The 26,027-nt window shown below is 43.7% G+C and overlaps 1 protein-coding gene across 2 annotated transcripts in view; it reads left to right on the top strand.

Annotated features, from left to right (window-relative positions):
• Positions 1-12,432, top strand: part of cradd (CARD and death domain containing adaptor protein) — an 85,726-nt gene extending 73,294 nt beyond the window's left edge. For both annotated transcript variants that reach the window (XM_076296896.1, XM_076296895.1), the window contains one exon: positions 10,586-12,432. In XM_076296896.1, coding sequence (XP_076153011.1) covers positions 10,586-10,881 — 296 coding nt within the window. In that variant the 3' untranslated portion in view covers positions 10,882-12,432. The remainder of the gene's footprint in view (positions 1-10,585) is intronic.
• Positions 12,433-26,027: the final 13,595 nt, after the last annotated feature.

The raw sequence follows: 26,027 nt of genomic DNA, 5'->3' as shown, positions 1-26,027 counted from the left end.
GCAGCGTTTAGACAACACTCTCTTTCTGGGAAAAAGCTTGTCTGTGTCCAGGAATTTCCCATTTGAGTCAGTCAGCAGGACCACTTGTGGGCCTTGCTCCTCAGACCGCATGGAGGGAAGCTGGGATGGGTAGAGCTGACTGTTGGTAGGTGACTGCAGATGTTTCAGGAGTTGGGTCAGGAGGTTCCAGAGTGTTGCTGGGCTGGGTGCAGAGGAGAGAAGGCGAGGCTGAGACATGGCAGGGGTCTGCAATACTGGAAGGGAGAGTCTGTGTCTCTGTGCTTGTCATTTTTGGCATTGACAAGAGATCCGTCAGGCGTTGGATTTGCCTGGTGAGATTCTTCTCTCTCTTCTCAGCATCCTCCTTCACTTTTGCCAGCTGAGCACGGAGCACACTGTTCTCCTGTTTGAGTGTCTCTAGACTTATGCTGAAGTCAGATGCCAGGGCTCTGTGGTCTTTCTTGAGCTGTTGGAGTTCCATTTTGAGCAGCTGCATAGTGTTGTCTGGGAAGTCAGACAGCCTGGCCTGGGTCTGCTCTTTGAATTCAGCGAAGTCCATTTCCAGCAGGGCCATACTCTCTTTTAGCCGGTTGGTAAGGCTTGCAGGTGTGGGAGGAGCAGAGATAGACAGGTTATCAGCTGGACTCTCATTTTCTTCATTGTCAGAGGCGACATACACTTTCTTAGTGTTAACCTCAGCTTTCAAAACTGGGAACAGCTCTTCAAAGAACTCCAGGTTGGCTTCATTACCTTGGATCAACACTTTTCCTTTTGTGTAGTATGTGATGGTAAGCAGAGGGTCATCCTTGTCCAGATGTTCATCTTTGCAGATCTTTAATCTGCCTCCTGAACCAATGCCCTAACTGAATACATATGGATAATGGTTGCATAGGGTATCTTTCCAGATGTAAATGGAGGGGGTGAAGAAAATTATGTTGTTCTTCTTTCTTCCTCCTTTCTGCTGAGCGTAGTCAGTGAAGAGGACCTCCGGGATAGTGTCTTCACCTTGTGTTTCTCCATGGCTGTTCCACTTTTGCATTTAGCTGGGTATTCAATTTCCCTGCTCTTTTCTCTAAGAGCTGTGCTCTTTTTTGCTGTCTGTTGGGTGTTTTCCATCATCAGAATCCTTTTCTGTTAGCTTCTTCAGTTAGCTAATAGAGTCCCGAAGCCATGACGTAGCGTTGCCAAGGCAGCGATTTCACTGGATCTAAACAAATCAATCTAACCATTGAAATCGCCATAGCGGTGGCTTTCTTAATCTATTTCAATAATTTTACAACGTTTCTAAGACGTTAGTATATTTGTTTACACTGTAGGAATCACATACTACAACATATATTCATACCAACACGAACAAATTCGTGACTACAGAGTTTTATTTTAGCATGGGTTTCCTCCGTAAAGAGACCTGCATGTAACTTCACAGCATGCGGTTAAAATCCTTAAATTCATGGACGTGTTTTGGCTTTATTTTTTTGGCAAAAAACGTCGCTCTTAACAGCCGCCAGTCTTTGAGAAGACGTGAAATATCCACTGGAATTTCGTTTCTTTCTATTACACCTGCCAGGGAATCCGTGTTATGTGGCTAAGCTGCTGCCTAGCAGGTAAAACACGTTTAAATGGATATATTTATTTTTATTAGCTAGAAATGATGCCACATGTCTACATTCAATGCTATTTATGCCACTTCGAAAGTTTGTTTAGATCCAGTGATTTTGCTGTCATGGAAACGCTGCGTCACACTTCGGGACTCTATTTAAGGCAGTTTCTCCTTTGGAATGTTGGCAACAATGGCAGTTGATGATTAGCCTTTGATAGCTATATAGATGTTTTGATTTGAGAAATATGATAATACTCTCCTTTTAAGATATTTCCTCTTCAATTGTTGGTTATTATTGTTGTCACCTCTTCTTTAGAGTCTTTTCTGGATGTTTGTTGAGGGTTATTTTTCAAAGTGTCCAACTTTTTTAGTCCATATTTTGAGATGATTTCAGGAGCTCATTTTTGATGCAGCTTTTCCTTGGAATTAGAATCTCAGCATATTGGTTCTCTCTGACCAGATAAACCGGTTCCTTACACGTGGAACCCACCACACAAAACGCCTGAACCAGAACATGCTCCTGAATATATTTATTTATACCGAACACAATAATATTCAGGCATTGACACTACTGAAAAACATCTCAAAATGCAGAGGTGTGCTGAACAAGATCCTGAAAAATGATTTATTTTTCCTCTGTGTGCGTGCGCATGCATGTGTGTGTGTGTGTGTGTGTGTGTACGCGTGTGTGTGTGTGCATGCATGTTTGTAATAATAAAATAAAAAAAGTGTCCAAACTGACAGGATAGGAGGCGTCTCTGTGATCCGACGTGTGTATGCATGGGCGGACTGGCCATCTGGCATACCGGGCATTTTCCCGGTGGGCCGACGCACCTTTTGGGTAGAAAAGGCTATAATTGAATAATTTTGGCCAACGATCGGCCCAAAGGAAGGACAACCAGCGGCCCATTGGTTACATTTCCATATTGACACTCGACTGATCCGATAACAGCTCACGTCAGGCCCCACCCCTCGCATTTTGGCTCAGAGCCAGGATTTTGTGAGCGCATCAAAAGTTAATGAAAGTTGCCTACACGAAATTGCGGCGGGTGCCGGTAGTGTCAATAGTGCAAAAGTAACACTAATGTAGAAGCTTCAAAAATACAATATTGCAAGTAGGCTAGCATATGTCGGCAACATGTTGAAGTTCGTTGAGTTTGAACGAGGATATAAGCAAGCATACAGAGCAAGGGACAGTGAGCAGGTGGTGGAGCCTAGTTGAGGCTACACAAGAACTCGGTGGTGGTGCAGGTAGGCTATGTGTGACATGCCATGCTGACGATGATTATGATCATCGATGATTATGATGACTTTATTAATTGCGATAATGTAATAATATGGTAATGATAACGTAAGGCCGTGCTGTGATTATAATAACAAATAGCGCAACTTAAATGTTCTAAATTAATGATTTGCAAACCCAGACAGCAAAAGAGTGTCAAATCGATGTCAGATCGAGGTCAGATTGATCAGTTTCCGTCAGATGCCCAAAATTCAACATCGATGGCATGAGAGTGGTGGTTGGTCTCTCAAAGTAGAGCATCGAAAGGGTTCTATCTTGGAAGGGTTATCATGGTAAATAAAGATGGGCTAAAAGACTGTAGACTGACGGAAAAAAACAGAGGCTACAAAACATCAAGTCATATTCATGCACAAGCCAACTAATATACAATAACCTATATGATAGCCTACTGGAAGACATTAAAGATAATTAGTTAATGTAGCTATAATGTTCCAAAATGTACCAGCAATGTAGTATAGATAATGTATGTAATAAAATATTTCCAGCAACAGCCCTGTTTATTTTGTGTTGTTTCAGTTGTCCTACAGTGATAACTAATATAAATTACATTAGTGTCTAAGACAATCTGGGTATTTTAACTCTTTACACATAGGCTTCAGTAATTTTTGGTGCTGCTGTCAATTGTAGCCTATTGAATAATTTGAAATAATACTTTGAATTCAAGCAGAAACTCTTCTTTAATAATTGCTTGTTAGCCTATTTGAATATGGAGATCATGTGCTCCATGGCTACCTCTGATCAGTCAGAGTGATAGCCAATGAGGCCTACATCACTTTCAGTGCTCCATGAAAATGTATGCATAGTTAGAGGGTAATGCAAAGATTTTGTATTTAATTAGTTGTGCCCGACCGATTTGAGGGCCGCTTGGGCCAAATATGCCAGGCCCGATTTGTGGTCCCAGTCCGCCCCTGTGTGTATGTGTGTGTGTGTGTGTTGACTTTAGCGTAGTGCTCAGCTGTTGTCTGGGGCCCAAGCCAAAAGGTGGTGTTTTCGCTCACACGCACACACGACAACACCACATGAGCATCTGGTTCTGTATGAGTCTGGCCCGCTCCCTAATGAGGGGGTGGTGTGTGTGTGTGTGTGTGTGTGTGTGTGTGTGTGAGTCCACGGTCCTGGTCAAACATGCTCTAATGAGGGGGCGGTGGTGTGTGTGTGTGATTTGTGTGTGTGTGTGTGTGGCCCGCTCCACGGTCCTGATCAAACATGCTCTAATGAGGGGGTGATGTGTGTGTGTGTGTGTGTGTGTGTGTGTGGCCCGCTCCATGGTCCTGGTCAAACATGTTCAAAGTGCCCTGTCAGAGCCACGTCCCTCCTTCCAATGACACCATTAATTTAGAGATCATAATTTGGACGCTGAGCAAAATGTAAATAAAACCAGAATGCCATGATTTGCAAATCAAGTGAACTCTATATTTAATTGAACATAGTGCAAAGACAACATTTCAATTGTTGAAACAGAATTATGTTTCCTGTTCTTTTAAAAAATAATTTGAATTTGATGCCAGCAACAAAAAGTTGGGTTGGGGGCATGTTCACCACTGTATTGCTTCACCTCTTCTTTAAGAAGAGTTTTGAGAGTGAAATGTGTGTCCCATTCTTGCCCGATAAAGGATTTCAGCTGTTCACCGTTGTGGGATTTTCATAATCATGTTTGTCATTCCATGATGCACCCAGAAGATTTGATATTCTTCTCATATTTACCTCTATATTCCCCTCATATTTAGCTGATATTCCCTTCATATTCACCTGATATTACTCTCATATTTACCTGATATTACTCTCATATTTACCTGATATTCTTCTCATATTTACCTGCAATTCCTCTCATATTTACCTGATATTCTTCTCATATTTACCTGCAATTCTCCTCATGTTTACCTGATATTACTCTCATATTCACCTGATATTACTCTCACATTCACCTAATATTCCCCTCATATTTACCTGAAATTCCCCTCATATTACCATTTACCTGGTATTCCTCTCATACAACCCGAACTCCGATGCTTTGTAAAATGTGAATAAAGAAAAGAATGCTTCGATTTACGAATACCGTCAACAGGGTCGCAGCGCTGTACCAGTGCTGTGGTTTCGTGTGGTATGATTGTCCATGGTTATCATGTTGTGTACATTTGCTTAATTGTTTTAGGGCAATTCCATGGAAAATTAAGTTTTTTGTAACATCCATAACGCCAATAAAATGTGATGGTATGGTATGATGTGAATGATTACCATATTTTCCGGACTATAAGTCGCACTTTTTTTCATAGTTTGGCTGGTCCTGCGACTTATAGTCAGGTGCGACTTATATATGAAAAAAATTATATAATTGAACATGTTTTTAAATGTTAATTTATATTAACTGACATGAACCCTACATGAAACATTATCGTCTACAGCCTTGAGAGAGCGCTCTCAAATGCACAAGTCGTGAAACACACGTGCATACTTAAATCCTCAAATTACGACCAGGATTCTATTTATAGCCGGGCCTCAGATTCGGACAAATAAAAGCCAGTATAATTTTGTTTCAATTTAACTCATAAAAGAGCTCTTCTTAATAATTTATATTGTTGGTTGGTTTAAAATTGTTGCCAATGAAAAGTCATCGTCCTACACCATGAGTCTCCAACACCTTTGTTCTCAAGCTACCAGTCGCACGCAGGTTAACCTACATTTAAACACAATTGTTGCTGCCAGGCATCAGCCTACGAATTTTATAAAAAAGTAAATCATGCATAATTTAAAAAATAACTAAATTTAGGCTATCTTAGACTCTTTGGCTATACGGAATAAGGTTTCCCTTGCAGCACAGCACACGTACAGTACCATAAATGAAAGCGGATGCATTTCATACACGAAACTTAATAGTGAACCATTGCCATTGATAGCCTACCGGTATGCCGCTCCAAACGAAAAGTATAGGCCTATGTCTCACAGTAAAACGCAAGAAATAAAGGCCTATAGCTGACTCGAATAGGCTACAAGCCATGGTCCAAATAAAGGTGCTGTGCTTTGCCAAGCCATAAATTCAGGATTCACGATAGTCCCCTAAACATTCCTCACCCGTTATCTAGACATGCATGAAAACATTTGAAAACAAAACTCACTGCCATGTAATATTTGATCGCTGTTTTGCTACTAATTATCTTTCACGTGAATAGGCCTACGCACAGAAAGTGAAAGTAGGCCTACTATGAGCTCTGTGCCTGTAGCTGTCTGTTCATGTCCGCAATCGATTATAACGTTCCTCAAATGGAGAACACATTCATGTTCTCTCGCGTTATATTATAGGCTGTCATGCTTCTGTGTTTGCAAAATTCCTGACGGTTCCTGATCGCTAAACGTTTGTTTTCCTTTCCTGTCGATAGCGGTTGATGTAGAAGCACCTATAGGCTAGGCTATAATTTGACTTTAGCCATGACAAATCCTGCTGAGAGAGAGAGAGAGAGAAAGAGAGAGAGAGAGAGAGAGAGAGAGAGAGAGAGAGAGAGAGAGAGAGCTAAGAGAGAGAGAGGCACCCCCAAAGTGGTCCTGCGCACGTGCGCCTCTGCATGGGGTTCAATTGAAGTCAGAGTTGGTCCGTCCAGTCAATAGTCCCGCATTCAGGCCACTCCATTATTATATTAACGTCAGACAGCGCTGTAAAATGTGTGGGAATTTCTTGCTTTATGATGGCTAGAGTTGCGGGACTTTTATTAGTATGCTCAATACTTAGTAATAATGTATGCGCAATCCCACGCTGAAATTTAGGCCCTGGTTTTAAATGCGCATCTTTTTTTCTCTCGCTCTCTCAGCGAGCATTTCTTCTGCTGCCAGCTTGTGCCAATATATTGTCCAAAATGCTTGATTACATTGCATTCTCCACATTTTTAGCTAAATTTGCATGTACCACCAGCATTTTTGTTCAGTGAATCTTTACAATAGCGTCGGGCCCTTGTCAGCAGCCTTCGGCTTGCCTCTTTTACTCCTTCGTCTTCAACATTCCCTGTAGAATTCTCAATATTTTTGGCCTCCATGTGTCCATAGTCTGTCTGTTCTTAGTCTTGGATTTTGTGAAATAAATGTTTAAATATCACCTGCTTGCTGCAGCTTCGGTCTGCACGTCCTTTTAAAACCGCATCTTTTTTTCTCTCAAGCATTTAATCTGCTGCCGGCTTGTCTCTCCACATCGTCCAAAATGCTTGACTGCATTGCATTCTCCACATTTTTAGCTACATTTTCAGGTACCATATAAGCATTTTTGTTCAGTGAATCTTTTGTAAATTGCTTTACAATTACCGTCGGGCCTATAGGCCTATTGCCTGCTTGCCTCAGCTTCGGTCACGTCCTTTTAAAACAGTCTTTTTCTCTATCAGGACGTGAGCATTTAATCTGCTGCCAGCTTGTGACTCCACATCGCCCAAATGTTCGATTGCATTGCATTCTCCACATTTTTAGCAACATTTTCATGTATCATATCAGCATTTTTGTTCAGTAAATCTTTTGTAAATTGCTTTACAATTACCGTCGGGCCTATAGGCCTATTGCCTGGTTTGCTTCAGTCACGTTTAAAACTGCATCTTTTTCTCTCTTGTGAGCATTTAATCTGCTGCCAGTTTGTGACTCCACATCGCCCAAAATGCTTGATTGCATTGTATTCTCTGCATTTTAGATACATTTTGGTGTACCACATGGTATTTTCTTTCAGTGAATCTTTTGCTTTGCAATTACCTTCCTGCCCTCCTTCACTCCTTTGTCTTCATTAACATGAATCTTTTTGGCCTTAATAATCCAGTCTCTGTTTTTGGTTTTGGATTTTGTGAAATACATTTCTAAAATACATACATACATACGTAAAATACATTTCTAAATGCGACTTATAGTCCAGTGCGACGATATATGTTTTTTTTCCTGTTCATGACGCATTTTTTGACTAATGCGACTTATACTCAGGAGCGACTTATAGTCCGGAAAATTTTGGGCTGAAGAATGTACATGAGGAAAAATGCATGTTATCATTCACATCATACAAATGCCAAGGCATTTCACTGGCGTTATGGATGTGACAAAACGTCAATTTTCTGTGGAATTGCCCTTTAATTGTTTTTTGTATGTAGCATCTTTTTGCAAAAAACTCTGGACACTGAAGTTGCTGCTGTTTTTTTGTATATAGTATTTTGCACTCTGACAATACACATCTCTTGCATTATTACACTTTTGCACATCTTTCTGCTCTATAGGCCTACAATTTCTTCGCAAACTGTTACATTCTTGTGTTATTGTCTTGTGATTTTGTCATTTAATGTTTAGTGTTAAAAATGTTGTTTCTTCTTCACAGTGGGATAGAGAGAAACACAATTTCAATTCCTCTGCATGTCTAGTATATGTGAAGAAATTGACAATAAAGCTGACTTTGACTTTGACCTAATATCAGTATTAAGAAAATGCAAATGAATTGACGTAATGTGGCTGCTATATTAAACATGTTCGCCCATCTTCGAGAACACCGCCTTAAACCTAGCATAGTTTAGACCCAAATTTTCTAAAGGTTTGTGTGGGTATTCCCAGGCTATCTTAAACCATCCCCAGCCATGATTTCCCCACATCCCAGCGCCAGGCTAAATCTGACGTGCAAACAGACACAAAATACAATACTGTATTCTGTGATCTCTTCAGAGACACACATTATCACACCCGCAGAAATCTTAAAAAGTCCAACTCGAGATCAAGTGTGCCTGTCGTCGGCGTTTCCAGCTCGAGACTTTCCTCATCTCCTTGGTGTGTGTGTGTGTGTGTTCCTGTCGTCGGTGTGTGCGTGCGCGCGTGTGTCTTGTTTCCTCCCTCCCTCCTTGTTTTTTTTCATTTCTAGGAATAAGCATAGTTTTGAGCCTTAGCCTGCCAGCACCCACAACCCTTTTATACAATACTTTTCTCTCCTCCACGTTCCTTCTCTCCTCTACGTTCCTTCTCTCCCTCTCTTTCTCTCCCTCTCTCTCTCCCTCTCTCTTTCTCTCTCCCTCCCTCTCTCTCTCCCTCTCTCTTTTTCTCTCCCTCTCCCGCTCATATATATTGTATTTTAATGATTTCTATCTCTATTCTATCTCTCTTTATTTAATTAAATGAATTTTCATTGTAATCTGATATCATTTTAAAAGGCTAACTGAGAAAACATTGGAGAACCCTTTTGCAATTATGTAAGCACATAATGTAATCTGAAAACTGCTGCCCTGATTAAAAAAACAACGCAACTGATCTCAGCTGGCATTTTGTCTATAACGGAAATTTCAAAGTGACCCCAAACTTTTGACCGGTAGTGTAGGTTGGTGCTCTTAAAAACAACCTGTTGTATTCGGAGCAATGTTTTCTTTGTCAGTGACACACACATACGCACGCACAAAAGATTGTGAAATGGACCCCCGATTGCACAGTGTGTCGTTGATAGTAGTTTTTCTCTGCTTTGTGGCCTAAAGGGGTCAGCTCACAGGTTCTTTGGTAGTCAGTGCGCAGCAGAAGGGTTACATCACTTAGGCCAAATTATTTATTTATTTATTCATTTTTTTAAATGTATTTATTCATTTTATTTGTTAGGGACTATGTACAAGTTTTAAAGGGACACCAGGCAACGTTTTCGTGTTAATTACTCATCTTCGTAAATCGGTATATGGTTAAATGACTCATTACAGGGCGAATGAAGACTCTCTCGCCCGCCCCTACTGCCTGTAGGAAGAATATCCCGCTTGCAAGTTCATTGTATCCTACCCGCCGACCGAAGCAGGATCAGTTTACATCCTGCATCCACAGCACAGAGGCAGGCTAACTAAACGCTAGCGATTGTTGCAAACGTGTGTATAATGGCAGAGCCGGCGAAAAAGCAGCGAAAACCCTTGACGGAAGACGCAAAGAAAAGGAAAAGAGCTTCAGACCAAGCGAAGGGGGAGTTTCTTAGAGAAAAAGCATCAGGCTTGCCTGGTGTCCCTTTAACATAAATGTACAAATACAAAGAGCACATAGGGAAATTAAGGTTACACAAAAAACATGCACCTCTGTGTTGTGGCAACATGATAACTGCTGTACAGTAGTTGCCTACTATTTAAAGTGCAGTCAGCGATCTGATGATTTCAAGCTCATAACATTTTTTGTCACATTCAGCAACCATCTCCTGACGACCACTAGCCCATTCACTGTGCATTCACAGCACACTGTAAAAAAACCTGGTCTCTGTAGGCTGCTCAGGATCTGACAACTGGAAACAAAGTGGGGGCAGCCTGTCCCCCAAACAAAAACGAAACCCTGTGTGTGGAGTTTCTCTGGGAATACTGAAGGGAGGGGTTATCTAGCTCTCTGGTGTGTTTCGTTTGGTCCTTGGCTAAAATATAATGTACGTTCTTTTGGACAAAGGTGTCTGTGAATACATTTAAATTTAAATATAAACATAAACAAATGTGACTTCTGTGACTTAAGGATTTAATTGTTTATTGTGTCTACTGTTTACAATGTGTTTCATGTATTGCATTTCATGTGTTGGATCTGTCTTTGCAGTGACTTTAGTTGATGCAGCATTCTGTGGATCATGCCATAACATTTTGAACTAGTGGAGTTAAACAGACAATTGATCTCTCTCTCACTCTCTCGCTCTCTCTCCCTCTCTCTCTCCTCTCTCTCTCCCTCTCCTCTCTCTCTCTCTCCTCTTGTTCTAGACCACTGGGCTGTTTCAGAGTCGGTTCTTCAGTCAGTTCCGTCCGAGCGTCAGCTGAACCGGCTGGCGGGTCGCCTGGGTCCGGAGTGGGAGTCCGTTCTGCTGGACCTCGGCCTTTCTGCCGAGGATGTGTACCGTTGCCGTGCCAACCACCCTCTGGCCGTACAGAGCCAGGTTCTGGCAGGCCTGGTTCTGTGGAAGCAGCGGATCGGCCGGAGGGCCACGGTCCAATCGCTTGTCCAGAGCCTGCAGGCCGCGGAACTGCACCCCTCGGTACTGGACCAGGTGTTTCTGTGACCCAGGGCCCCATACTCCGCCCTGTCACCTGCAAAGCACTGCAGCACTGTTAGCCTACAGGACCAAATTCACCTGCAGCACTGTTAGCCTACAGGACCAAATTCACCTGCAGCACTGTTAGCCTACAGTACAGGACCAAATTCACCTGCAGCACTGTTAGCCTACAGGACCAAATTCACCTGCAAAGCACTGCAGCACTGTCCGTCACACTCATAGCATTCACATGCCACTATATGTTGCCGTCAACCACTCACTCTTAAAGCACTGGACACCATTACAGCACCCAACGCAGTAAGGTTACGCGCTCCGCACTCACGTCAGAGTTTGCGCCTGCCACACTGGAACCAATAGGAAACGGCTACAGGACTAGCAGCACATTCAATTGACATTCATAACAGACACCTACAAAAGGATTGCCCATGAAATTGAAAAGCTACTGACTTATTGGTCATCTCTTAAAATTCTTTTGCAAAGTAATAAAATGGAGAAAATTAGGTTTACACAGCATGAGAATAGCATCCCAATGATTCTTTTCCCCCTTACTATTGTTTGTGAATGCAAAGGTGCTTTGTGTCCTATCTGGGTTCCTGTAGCCCAGCTGGGTAAGCATGCGTGTGACGTGGTCTGTGTGTGTGAGAGTGTGTGAGAGAGTGAATACGCTTGTTTTTGCTCTTGTTTTAGTGTTTGTTTACACATTCGACCAATGTGTCCTGTTTGCCCTCAGGTGAACCCATTCACCGGCCTCTGTTATCCTCACCTCTCTTCACCCCAACACAACCACACTCTCACTTACACACACACACACCCACACACAGACCACCCCCACTCGCCCCTGACCTGCACTTTCAAAAACACACTCTCATACATGCTTCTGACCTGGACTTTACCCAGCAAACTCACCCACTGACACAGCCGATGGTACAGGGCCCAGTCAGGCGCTGTGGCGTTCGTGGCGGGTTAGGGGTGGGAGGGACTCCCCTGTCCTCCCTGTTTAATGATTGACAGGAAGCCACTTGTTTGTCTGTTTTTTGTTTTTCTGTTTTCTATCTCAGGATTACAAGTGTCTAATCTAAATTGAATTTACAGGTTGTCTATACGAATCAGCACCATCATCACCTTAGTATTTGACTTGTTTTAGGTGTCTTTTAGACAGAAACTAATTATTGATAGTTTTCAAATGAACTAATCAAAAACAAATCAAAATGTGCATAGGGGCCATTACTATGTTGTTGTGTATTATCGCAGAGAGTAAAGTTGCACCTCTGGGGGATATTCCATCAACCTCGCTAAAGGCCAAACCTGGCTTATTTCGATAAATCTCGCTAATTTTAGTGAGAATTCCGTTCCATTAAGGAGGTTAACGTGAATCCCAGCTTGGTAACCATGGGAATTTATGCCACAGAACTAACCTGCTCCGTAGCAGGTTAACTTTCAAGCTAAATTAAGCTGTGTTGCAAAAAAACCAATCAGTCGGAAAACGAGTCCAAAAAGATGGTTCCGTCAACCTGTGCTCTCGTCACCTGTAGCCTACAACTTCAAAAATAGAAGTAGGCCTATAGAAATGTTTTTTTTCCGACAGTGCACCAAGCATGGATTTACACATTCACTAGCTCCAAAGAATGTATGAAGATTATACAATTAAAAATGTTTTAACTTCACATGCGTGTGGTTCTAGGAATCGTGCTACTCTGCGTCACTTACGTTCGGTGGTGGTGTAACGTGCAGCAAGACTGCATAGGAAAGGAATTACATTCCTGCGTGTTCGCAGGTTCGCTTCCCAAACGAAGTATTAAGGCTACATTGTTTATCACCTTGATAATGGCATTTTTAGTTATAATCTTTGATGAAAGACATATGTCTACTGCTGATAAAGGGTCATGCACATTTGGTAGGCTGTTCAGACAGCTTTGCCAGTGGGCTATATTATATCTGATGCCAGCCAAAGGATAATTATTCTGTAGCATAGGCAGCTAATAATTAAAACTGCTTCATGTGTCGACGATTGTTCATGAATGTCAAATCAACTGTGTGCTACACAGATTAAATACTAGGCATAAATTGAATTGAAAGCAATTGCAGCCATTTCAGATAATTTTATTTCAAACACTTTTATAGGCTACTTATGGGAGACAATAGGCTATTATGTTGATACTAATTTATTTTATGACCACCTACACCTAGACAATAATTTGGAGTGAACTCTTGTAATATAAGAACGTAGGCTATAGATAGTTTTGAATATATGCCAAAGTTGTTTTTAAACTATTTATTCATTCACTCGTTTTGTTCAAGCATAGACTGTATAGACCTGTTCAAGAGTGAAGCCAATCAAACTAGCAATTGATTTCAAAACCATTAACATTGTTGTTTTAAATGTATGCTTTCATTATTCTCCCATTTCTAAGTAATCTATTTTTTCTCTCGATGTTAAATTTGATGACTTTCAATGAAAATCCTGTAGATGGCGCTTGCCAAATCGAACAAAAATCGTCTAGTATTGTCTTCATTTTACGACATATATCCTCTTTTCGTCAATCTACTGTTTTGGTCTACTGTTCTACCTCGTGCACGAGCAGAGATGAAGCTGACTTTAACCTCGCTTGAATAAACGAGACCAAGATGCCGCTAACTTGAGTTAATGGAACGGCTTCAGCCCCAAGTGAAAGTCTACGCTAGTTCAAGCCAGGCTATTTCTGTTAAGCGCCGCCTTCATTAGCGAGGTTGATGGAATATCCCCCTGGTTAGATGCTAACTGCATTTCATTGGCTCTGTGCTTGTATTCAATGACAATAAAGTTGAATGTAATATAATTTGATCTAATCTAGAGGTTTAAGACTTTCAGATTGTAGGTGCATGTGCATTAATGAACTTAAATGAAAGGAAACCTTTTTGAAACACTGATGTACGCTGGAAAATAGTCCTCTTTTATAAAATAAAACATGTAAAATGAAAAAAGACATGACTTATGTTTTTAGGCCTTTGTGCACTGATCAGGGATTTTGCATTTATCATTTGCAGTTATCATGTGAAGCTTTATGAGATTTTCTGTCTCTAAAGGTGTTTAGTCCCCAATGTGTTTCTCTGTTAAAATCTTGTCATGTTTTTTTGGTATTGTATCTAATTGAACAGACCATTAAATGGATGATAGTGTCTTGTCCAGGGCCTTTTGTTATCTATTAACCTTCTGTGTTGCACCACATACCATTGATGTCCTTTTTTCCTACCAGACCATGAGAATATATGTATGTTTGGGTGGCTAAGAAACAGGGCTAGCATGCAGTAGCCAGAAAAGTGGCCACCTTTTGGCACTTAACCCCGAGATGATCTGGGAATAAATGGAAGCGTAAGCGTTAGTTCTGTCAGGAAGACTTAATTGGTCACTCATCATTCATTACTTCCGTCCAATCACCTGTCTGCATCAGTCTTTATAATGACATGACTTTGCACCTGCCTGTTGCTTTCAGGTGCCGGTTTTCGATGTTCCGTATCCATGCATGGGTAGCTAGTCATTCACTTCGCCAAAACTTTAACTTGTGATGCAGTCACTGATCTTACCTTACGTTCGCTTTCAACTGTTTTGGATGCATCAACAAAGTATCGGGGTTCAATTAATGTAGGAGGACATATCTCTCGTAAACGTCGGAGAGTAGGTAGGCCAAATTGTTGCCACTTATTCGGGTTGTCCGCTTGGTCTTATCAACAGAAAGAAACAAGTTCCACGGCTTTTGAAGGTTTCTCTTTTTTACCCTAGTCTCGCTAAGATCCTAGTTGCTTAATGATGTTTACGTTCGTATCGCTAACAATGCAATTGGTCGCTAAACCTTCTGAAGGAAAACGTCAGACTTATTAGGCTACGCGGTCACCGTAAACACACGGAACCCTCTTAAACCTCAGTTATTCCAGTTACTGTAGGCCTATCGACACTCGCGATGGTTTCCCTGCTATAATACAGCTTTGCTAGGTCCACATCCTAGGCGAATTGGCTTGCTGGTTAGGCTACTGTTGTGTATGGAAGGCCAACAGGGACAAAAGTAGGCTACTTTCCTTGTTGGCTGCAGTGCACTGGTCTGTTTATGACTGCAGTTCAGGAGACGGGATGTTAGTTTGCAGAGATTTATGGTAGGCCTGTTGGTATTGTCTGCAGGGCTATACTATCGTCATTAACCCATAATATTTCCGATGCACCTGAAGGCCATGATTAATCCATTTTCATTCTCATGTCTGGCTGATCATTATCGTGTCATTGTCTGTTACTGTCATGGTTAAATGTGTCTACATAATATGTAGGCCCATACATTGTTGATTTAACTAATGGCAATGTAAATGTTTCATGGCTGTTTATTTGCCCGCGTGCTAGATCCTTTCGAAAATTCTGTATGTATGCTATTCTGTATGTCTCCTCTCTAACCACTCCATTCCTCCTTGCAGGTCTTCAGGCTGTAGGGACTAGCTTGCACCACATTTGCACCACATTCTTGCATCGCAAGAACTGAGCTTATGCAAGCTCCTGCACTTCGAATCGACCTCTGCATTACCAATGCTGGTTATGCTCAGCTTCAGGCGCGCCTGCAGGTGTACGTCCGTACGCACTGTGGGTACCATCAGGCTCAACAGCGAGAGAAAATTTCCCGTGTGTGTGTGTGTGTGTTCACACCAAATTGGCCTACCATACCTTCCCAACTATCCCATTAGCTGCATGGGTGTGCGTACCATAGCATTAATTCCTGCAGGCGCCCCTGCTCATCTTTACACTCGAGAGAGCACTCATCTCCATGAGCTGTTCTTATTCCTCGATCCCTATTCTAAAGAACTTATTACCCATGGCCAATGTCTAATATTCATGTTTTCTTGTCTTGTTTAGCTAACGTTACCTATGCTGCTCATCTTATTTTGGGGGGTTTTCCAAGAGCAAGGTGCAAAAGCATGGCCTCCCTCATTCACCTTGCCCTTGGGTCTGCTTTAGCTTCATTCTGTTGCAGGATGCGGCTTACTCACAGAAACGGTCATCTCTTTTTAATAGGGGTCGTCCTTAAATCAGATTTATTCTGTCTTGTAATCATGTACTTTCTCTTGCAAATGTCTGGTGGTGGTTATTATCTAAATTTAATCTTTCTTTATTCATCTTTTCTTCACTTCGTTTGTTCCAGGGCTTTGGCTTGGTGGCATTAGTGCAGCTGGCACCTTGTGCACTGGGTCTGGGTGCTTGTGGGTTGTCTCATTAGTACCGCTGCTCGAATAAGGCCAACTCGGGCCACCATGCATCGAATCATGCATCATGAGCTTCTGCAACTGCAGGCTCTATTTCTTCTGCTCTAACCCTGAGCATTTGCAACTGCAAGCTCTCTGCTTCACTGCCCCGAGCATCTGCAACCTCTGTCCCGCTGCACTGACCCCAAGAATCTGCAACTGCGAGCTGAATCCTGCAGCACTGTACCTGAGCATCTGCAACTGCAGGCTCTATTTCCCTGCTCTGACCCTGAGCATCTGCAACTGCAGGCTCTATTCCCCTGCTCTGACCCTGAGCATCTGCAACTGCAGGCTCTATTCCCCTGCTCTGACCCTGAGCATCTGCAACTGCAAGCTCATTGCCCTGCATGTCATTTGGGGGGTAATTGTGGCCTACTGGTTAGGGCTTCGGGCTTGCAACCTGAGGGTTGCCGTTTTGATCCCCGACCAGTAGGAGCGGCTGAAACGCCCTTGAGCAAGGCAGCTGACCCCTCAATGTTCCCTGAGCGCCGCTGTAGCAAAGCAGTTCACCGCTTTGGGTTAGTGTGTGCGTTTCACCTCACTGTGTGTTCACTGTGTGCTCTGTGTTCACTAATTCACGGATGGGATAAATGCAGAGACCAAATTCCTTGTATACATATGCAAGTATCCTATACCGAGAAACCAGATTTGCATTTAAATTTACATGTTAGTTAACAACATCTGCAAGCTTGACTCCCTTCTATAGCACCAAATCAATCTTAAATCTTTGAGTTACAGGTGGTTGAATTACTATCAAATCATGAGTTTTCTTATTAATAGTATATTTATTCAGGTCATCGGATACTCTTTCTTGCTTTCTCTGATTCATCTCCTGGGTTACAACATGCACTGTTTAATATTGTTATGCTCTATTTCAGAGAGGATGACCATCTAAACATTTCTTATTCTTTGGGGGTAGGCTCCGCCACCTGCCGTTGCATTCTGGCAGGATCTGCAAGGGTCTGCACCAGGGCCGTAGTCACCATAGACATTCAGGGGGACGTGTCCCCCCCCCAATATTCAAATATGACCAAAATGTCCCCCCCAATATACGGACATAAAAAAATAAAGAAAGAATAAAGCGCTATACTAGGCGATACCAACACGCATTTGAAATGTAATCAAACGTAAATAACGCACAAATTAGTGACCTATGGTTCCAGAGTAGCCTACACCTCTGAGTGGTTTGTCCTGGTGATTTTCCGTTTTTCGTTAGTGGCGTGCGCTATCAAAAGCTTCCATTTACTGAACCCTACTGCAGTGAGGTAGGGCTGTCAACAATATCGCAAAAGCTACCGGTACAATCTTCACAAAACTTATTTGAAAGGTGTAGCACAGGCTAAGGAAATCCCATACATTTTTGGAGCCGATCAGACTGAAAGGGAACATTTTCCATATTGTACAGTAGCCTGTTCTCGCAATGATAGCGAAAGTGAAATGTTTTATTTTAAATGATGAATTTGTGCAAGCCTGTGTCATTTCTTTCACGTCTTTCAACATAAATAATGCATTCATATGCTAGTAGTAATGCCAGAAATTACCGTTTATAGGCCTCTTAGAAATTATTGTTGCATCTTGCATATTATTTAAATGCGCACTCAATCGCGCATCCATGCAGGCAAAACATGATCAAATGTGGCGACGGCACACAAGTTGAAATAAACGTTTACAATGCACTGGCGGTGATAGCCTACAGTTAATGTGAATCGCGGACAATAACCAAGGAAAGGAATTTGCACCTCCATTCACCAATTAAAGGCTGTAGTAGGCCTAGTGTTTCTACATGTTGGCACAAAATGTAATTTCTGTCAGAAGCCAGTCTATAATGCATACAAGGGTAACATGAGGTGAGTCAGACAGAAAAGGGGCCTGTCTTAGTAGCCTATTCCTGAATCCTAGTCCCTTACTTAAAATTGTGTGATTAGCCGCCAGCATAATAAAATCTATGCCCACGGGTTCATAATCCATCCATGCCATGCCTATGTCCGTCAAAAGTTTGGAATACCCTAATTGACTGACCTAACTAACGACTTGTTTGTGATTTTTAATAATATTTTGCATGTTAGGAAATGTATTGAAATTCTGTTTGGGGGTCCGTCTGACCCCACCACAGATTTGGTCCCCCCCATTGTTGACATCATGACTACGGCCTTGGTCTGCACATTCAGTGACCTAGGACGAGGCCTACGCCAAAGACCATCTTATTGTTGCTTATGTATTTTGTGTATCCTTCGATGGATTAAAACATGTGTTCACTTTCATTATACTTCCCTGAGTCTTTCTGATAGAACTGACATGTATAAGGCACTTTGGATAAAAGGGTCTATATGTGTGTAGCGTTTATGAATGCACTATACAAATACAGCTGGAGTTTTTGGTTACACTTGACAGTGTTGACATAAGAGTGACATGACACTGTCATGAATAAGTCATAAACGTTTATGATATAACGCTTCGGTTATTAAGTGACATTAGTTTTTTGTCATAAATTAAGGTTAGGGTTAGGGTTAGGTTTCATGTGTCATGACAGTGTCATGTCACTCATGTCGATACTGTCAAGTGAAGTGTTACCGATTTTTATATATATTTTTAAGTATATATTTTTTTGCCTTTTTTTACATTATTCAGATAGGACAGTGCAGAGTGACGAGGCCAGTGTGAGAGAGAGATGTGTGAGATCATGAAATGGCCGCGGGTTGGATTCGAACTCGGGTCCCCATGAACCCAAATGACCGCGGATGGATTCGAACTCGGGTCCCCATGTTGTTGCCAGCGTCCTCTTCTATGCATTTAGTATGTTGGGGAGGAAGCACAAGGAAGAAGGATGCAGGGCGAATTGACAGGCTGGTAAGGAAAGCTGGCTCTGTAGTGGGAGCTGAACTGGAGTGCATCACTTCACTATCTGACAAAAGGACCCTGAACAAACTGATCAACATCTTGGACAATGAGTGTCACCCACTCCACAGCACTATTGTTAAGCAGAAGAGCCTGATCAGCTGGAGACTTCGCTCACTGCCTTGCACAACTGACAGACTGAGAAAGTCATTTGTCCCCAGGGCCATTGAACTGTTCAATGCCTCACTTAAGGGAAGAGGAGAGATAGACTTCTCTGCATAGTCTGTCTGCCTCTTCACCCCCTCCATGTTTGGATACTGTCTGTCCACTAGCCACTTTTACCACTGTCTTATGCCTCACTGTTTGCGTGCTATATTAGCACATTAGCACATATGCATAACCCCCCCCTCCATGCCACAGCCGAACTGTGGCCACACTTATACATTTTCTTTAAAAAGTTAAATATATAGATATATAGACTTTACTTTACTTTATTTCTGCATTGTTGCACTGTTGGACTTACTCATTTGCACTATCACCATTGCACTACCACATTGACACTCATTCACACACAGCGCCTTAGAGCACCTTACCATACCTTACTATGCACAGAGAATCACAGGCTCAGTCCCTGCCTCAGTCATTGCAAGTGCCTCTGATTGATTAATCACCACTATGTGGATACTGTTTTTAGAATTGATTTAGAATAAGTGTTAGTATAATTTGTATTTTAGTATATTTAGCATATTCTTTATCTTCTACTGTCCTTATTGCTTAGTTGTGTTTTTATATTATATACTTTAATTACTCTTTCTGCTGTTAAAGAATGTGTTTGTGTTGTCTGTATGCTGCTGAGACCTTGAATTTCCCCTGGGGATCAATAAAGTATCTATCTATCTATCTATCTAACCCAAATGACCGCGGATGGATTCGAACTCGGGTCCCCATGAACCCAAATGACTGCGGGTTGGATTCGAACTCGGGTCCCCGTGGGCACATGAACCCAAATGTGATTTGGACGCTTCAACCACTTGTGCATTTGTTTTACATTTATTAATTTAGCAGATACTTTTATCCAAAGCAACTTACAGTACATAGGTCAATTATATTACAAGGGCCGGAGCAACTCAGGGTTAAGTGCCTTGCTCAAGGGCACAACGGCGGAAGGTGGGAATTGAACCCACAACTTTTTTCCGGCTACTGCATGCTAGCCCAGCTCCTTAACGACTACACTACCACCTTGCTACCACTTTTGCCACAGTTCCCCCTAATACAGCCTGATATCATTTTTTATTTGATTTGGTTAATTAGCTCCCTGTAGAGGTCTGCGCAGATTTTTCAGTCCTGTGCCCGCCTGCTTCCGCGACATTCTGTCCCGCTCCTGCAATAATGTGTCATTTTTAGTCCCGCTCCTGCCCGCATCTGTAACATTAGGTCCTGCTCCCGCCTGCAAAAGCCCGTAGGATATGCAGTAGGGATATTCAGTTTTGCCTTCTGTCTCACAAAAGGAGCACTTGATCATTGCTATTTGTTATTTTACGCAAATATTTAATTTGCGGGAGTGCAGTGAATCATCTGTTTCTCCCGCACGCTCAAACGCACCTCTCTCATCCCGCCCACTCCCGCATAGAGCTTTCAAAACATGTCCCAAAACATGTGCCGCACTCTTTTGCGCCGCGACCCGCCGGAGTGCAGACCTCTAGCTCCCTGTGAGTCGGACCCACGAGCGGGTGGTCAGGCGGTTGTAGTGATGTAATGTTAGGTCACCCAGCAGTGGACTCAGGGGTGTGTGTGTATGTGTGTATGACTGTGAGTGTGTATGTGTGTGTATGACTAAGTGTGTGTGTGCGGGTGGCTTCTTTAGGCTCTGTGTGTGTGTATGACTGAGTGTGTATGTGTGCGGGCAGCTTTAAGCTCTCTGTGGGTTGAAGGCCAAATCTAAGCATGTGCTTAGGCGGTTAGTGATGTAATGTTAGGTCACCCAGCAGTGGACTCAGGGGTGTGTGTGTGTGTGTGTGTGTATGAGTGTATGACTGTAAGTGTGTGTGTGTGTGTATGACTGAGTGTGTATGCGTGTGGGTGGCTTCTTTAGGCTTTGTGTGTGTGGGTGTGTATGTGTGTGTGTGTGTGTGTATGACTGAGTGTGTATGTGTGCGGGCAGTGGTGGAATGTAACGAAGTACAAATACTTTGTTACTGTACTTAAGTAAATATTCCACGTATTTGTACTTTACTTAAGTAGAATTTATAGTGCATACTTTTGACTTTTACTTCGTTACATTTTACAGCAATTATCTGTACTTTTACTCTGCTACATTTCTACAACACCATCGTTCCTTTTTAGATACATTTTATGATCAGATTTTTTTTCTCTCTGACAAACACGTTTGTTTTACCAGGGGGCGAGGTTGATACCACAGATTCTGGAGCGCTACGTGCCCAGCTTCTAAATCTTTGAAACATAAGCTTCTAGTCTAGACCAGGCAAAGCGTGAGCTTGTAGCTATCTGCATTCGGTAGGCTATATTCACCAGACCCATGGCTACACTGGTCATGCAACTGTGTTCTGTGCCTTTCTCTGTCTGTTATCTGCAGCGTTAGGGCCTCCTCTCTGATGAGATTGCTATCCGCGGATCAGCGAAGTTACAGGCTATGCCCATGCTTCTGTCACACGTCTGATCATTTGCGGACTTCCGAAAAAAACGTAGCATTTTCCAGATTAGGAAATATTTCTTAATTGTGTGTGATCAAATAAAGAGGCATAGCCTACAATTGGGGGGGTAGAAATGTGAGCGCTTATTCAATGTCTATGTGCGTCTGCGCAAGTGAAACTGAACCTAATCATAAAGACACCTTTGTCAGCAACTTTTCTGTTCAATCAGCAGAATTGGCATTACGATCCACCCGACGTTTCCCTGGTCTACCCCGTTAAACTTCAGGCTCTCGTGTTTTGCTGAATGATATACTCAGCAGATCACCCTAGTAGATAACCAGAATTACAGTCTCTAGAATTGTAGGTCAGAATGTGAACTGGGCCACAGATGGTAAGCACAATTGCATTAGCTTAAAACTATCTAGTCGAATATAGCCTAACCTAAAACTAGCTTAATTAAAATGCCACAGCCCATACTATTTTTTCTTTTAGAATATAGATATTAAGAGAATAAATCATTATGCAAATACTTTTACTTTTAATACTTAAAGTACATTTAAAAGCAGGTACTTTTTACTTTTACTTAAGTAGGGTTGTCAGTGTGGTACTTTTACTAGTAAATATTTCTCTGTGTATTTGTACTTTTACTTAAGTACTGAGATTCAGTACTTCCTCCACCACTGTGTGCGGGCAGCTTTAGGCTCTCTGTAGGTTGAAGGCCAAATCTAAGCATGTGCTTAGGCGGTTGTAGTGATGTAATGTTAGGTCACCCAGCAGTGGACTCAGGGGTGTGTGCGTGTGTGTGTGCGTGTGTGTGTGCGTGTGTGTGTGTGTGTATGACTGTGAGTGTGTATGTGTGTGTATGACTGAGAGTTTGCATGTGTGCAGGTGGCTTTAGGCTCTGTGTGTGTGTGTGTGTGTGTGTGTGTGTATGTATGTGTGCGGGCAGCTTTAGGCTCTCTCTGGGTTGAAGGCCAAATCTAAGCAAGTGTTTCCTGTGCTAAAGAAGTAAACAAGCACAGCTTTGGCCTTATGGGACTGGTAATTAACTCTCCCCCCCCCCCCCCCCCCCCCCCCCACACACACACACACACACACACACTCCAGCTGTATATTTGGCCTCCATGGTCAGCTCACCCTCCTTTTTCTCTCCACACACACTCTGGCTCTCCTTCTCACTGACGCACAGGCATAATGAGCGTTTCAGAGTTAGCATCAAAAAGCAGGTCGTCAGATCAGCGAGCTGGACAGACGCACACAGCGATGGTGACTCACTGGACAGCGTCTGATGACCAGCACTGCTATGATCACAAGCCACGGGCTGTGTCCTCCGCCCTGACAGTAATGAAATCATACAGGACAGTCAAACTCCATCAGTCAGAACAGGGACCGAAGAAGGAGCGGCGAGCCTTGGCGTCGGTTCCTCATTAATCATTAGGCATTAGGCGTTGCTTGTGTGTGGGCAGCAGCCGCGGGACTGCTGACTGGGTATTTAACCTGTTGAGGAGTACTGGTCACAAATATGTGATTAGAATGTTCGCGAACCGAGAGTTCCGCACTATGATGCGACAATTACCCTCAGAGATGTTTCCCAATAGACTGTATAAAGAACACTGAAACTATAGAATGCTTGTGTAGAATTCTAGGAGGAGCCAGGAAAAGAATTCACTCCTCATCATATTAAACATCAGAGATGACGCTCAACATGCTACCAGAAGTAGCCAGGGAGGGATACGGAGGGAGGTGTTAGGGGTAGTGATGACGAGCTAGACTTCCAGCTCATCAATTCTGTTTGTCAAATACTTGGCAAAGCTGTGTCGTTCAGGAAGGGGGCTGGGCCAACCACTAAATCCTCAAATTACGGGTGTATTGTCTTAGCAAAATGACACACTTGCAGCCACAGAAGCTCACACACATACACACCATCATATCAGAGAGATACATGCAATTGGGAGATGGAGGAGAGTTACTGTGAGAAAGGAAGGATTGACTTTACGTTACTTTAAACAATAACATGTAACAGCTGCTGCTTCTTCTTCGTCTTCTTCTTCGTCTTTGTCTTCGTATTTCCCTTCTCCTTCTTATTGTTATTGGTGGTGATACTTCGTTGCCTCTTAAGTTGTGTGGTAAAGATGATTCTCCAGGACAGGGGGTTGCTGGAGGTGGCTCCTGAGGTGATGGCCCTGTGAGCTGATCCAGCTTAGTAAAGAGCAGAAGAAGGTTCTACAGCGTTGGAATGGCCCTCGAGGAACAGAGCTGGAGCAGCGGCCAGAACACTTGACCTCCGCTCACCTGCCCATCCACCCTGTTCCCATGGCAACTCAGGTGAGGAGAGGAGAGACAGACAGGCCAACCGATTGTCAGTTGGTGATGTTACCGTTGCTCCACCACGCCCATCTCTTCAGACAGACAGACAGATAGGTTACCATGTAAACTCACGTGAAGTAAGCACAGTGCCAGTTCAGACTTCCATGGGGCCCTAAGCAAAATCCTACTAAGGGGCCCTCCATACCTGAACTCTGTGGGCCAAAATGTAACCATTTTTTTACAGTTTGGATGTCTACAGAAATGACTTGTGTTAGAGATTGTGTCTACATATCTGGTTGTGCTAGCCGCCTACTGGCTGAGGTTGACTGTTCTTCACCTGTGTTTGTAGTAGGATATACTTGCCAAATGCGTATAGTGCATATCAGCCAACACCGCTGCACTGGTGGTCACCCCAACACCACTGCACTGGTCACCCCAACACTGGTCACCCTAACACCACTGCATGGTCACCCCAACACAGCTGCACTGGTCACCCCAACACTGGTCACCCTAACACCACTGCACTGGTCACCCTAACACTGGTCACCCCAACACCACTGTACTGGTCACCCCAACACTGGTCACCCTAACACCACTGCACTGGTCACCCCAACACCACTGCACTGGTCACCCCAACACTGGTCACCCTAACACCACTGCACTGGTCACCCTAACACAGCTGCACTGGTCACCCTAACACTGGTCACCCTAACACTGGTCACCCTAACACCACTGCACTGGTCACCCCAACACCACTGCACTGGTCACCCTGACACTGGTCACCCTAACACCACTGCACTGGTCACCCTAACACAGCTGCACTGGTCACCCCAACACCACTGCACTGGTCACCCTAACACTGGTCACCCCAACACCACTGTACTGGTCACCCCAACACTGGTCACCCTAACACCACTGCACTGGTCACCCTAACACTGGTCACCCCAACACCACTGCACTGGTCACCCCAACACTGGTCACCATTACACCACTGCACTGGTCACCCTAACACAGCTGCACTGGTCACCCTAACACTGGTCACCCTAACACCACTGCACTGGTCACCCTAACACTGGTCACCCCAACACCACTGCACTGGTCACCCTAACACAGCTGCACTGGTTACCCTAACACCACTGCACTGGTCACCCTAACACAGCTGCACTGGTCACCCTAACACTGGTCACCCTAACACCACTGCACTGGTCACCCTGACACTGGTCACCCTAACACCACTGCACTGGTCACCCTAACACCACTGCACTGGTCACCCTAACACTGGTCACCCCAACACCGCTGCACTGGTCACCCTAACACAGCTGCACTGGTCACCCCAACACTGGTCACCCTAACACTGGTCACCCCAACACCACTGCACTGGTCACCCTAACACCACTGCACTGGTCACCCTGACACTGGTCACCCTAACACCACTGCACTGGTCACCCTAACACTGGTCACCCCAACACCGCTGCACTGGTCACCCTAACACAGCTGCACTGGTCACCCTAACACAGCTGCACTGGTCACCCTAACACTGGTCACCCCAACACCACTGTACTGGTCACCCCAACACTGGTCACCCTAACACCACTGCACTGGTCACCCCAACACCACTGCACTGGTCACCCCAACACTGGTCACCCTAACACCACTGCACTGGTCACCCTAACACAGCTGCACTGGTCACCCTAACACTGGTCACCCTAACACTGGTCACCCTAACACCACTGCACTGGTCACCCCAACACCACTGCACTGGTCACCCTGACACTGGTCACCCTAACACCACTGCACTGGTCACCCTAACACAGCTGCACTGGTCACCCCAACACCACTGCACTGGTCACCCCAACACCACTGCACTGGTCACCCCAACACCACTGCACTGGTCACCCTAACACTGGTCACCCCAACACCACTGTACTGGTCACCCCAACACTGGTCACCCTAACACCACTGCACTGGTCACCCTAACACTGGTCACCCCAACACCACTGCACTGGTCACCCCAACACTGGTCACCATTACACCACTGCACTGGTCACCCTAACACAGCTGCACTGGTCACCCTAACACTGGTCACCCTAACACCACTGCACTGGT

Source organism: Alosa pseudoharengus, unplaced genomic scaffold (assembly GCF_046254945.1).
Source record: "Alosa pseudoharengus isolate Yale_2024_CS ecotype anadromous, Long Island Sound unplaced genomic scaffold, YU_APseudo_1.1 YU_APseudo_1.1_scf_20, whole genome shotgun sequence".
In the NCBI taxonomy this organism is placed as follows: Eukaryota; Metazoa; Chordata; class Actinopteri; order Clupeiformes; family Clupeidae; genus Alosa; species Alosa pseudoharengus.
Note: the sequence above shows the minus strand (reverse complement) of the source record. Positions and strands in the feature narration are given on the sequence as shown.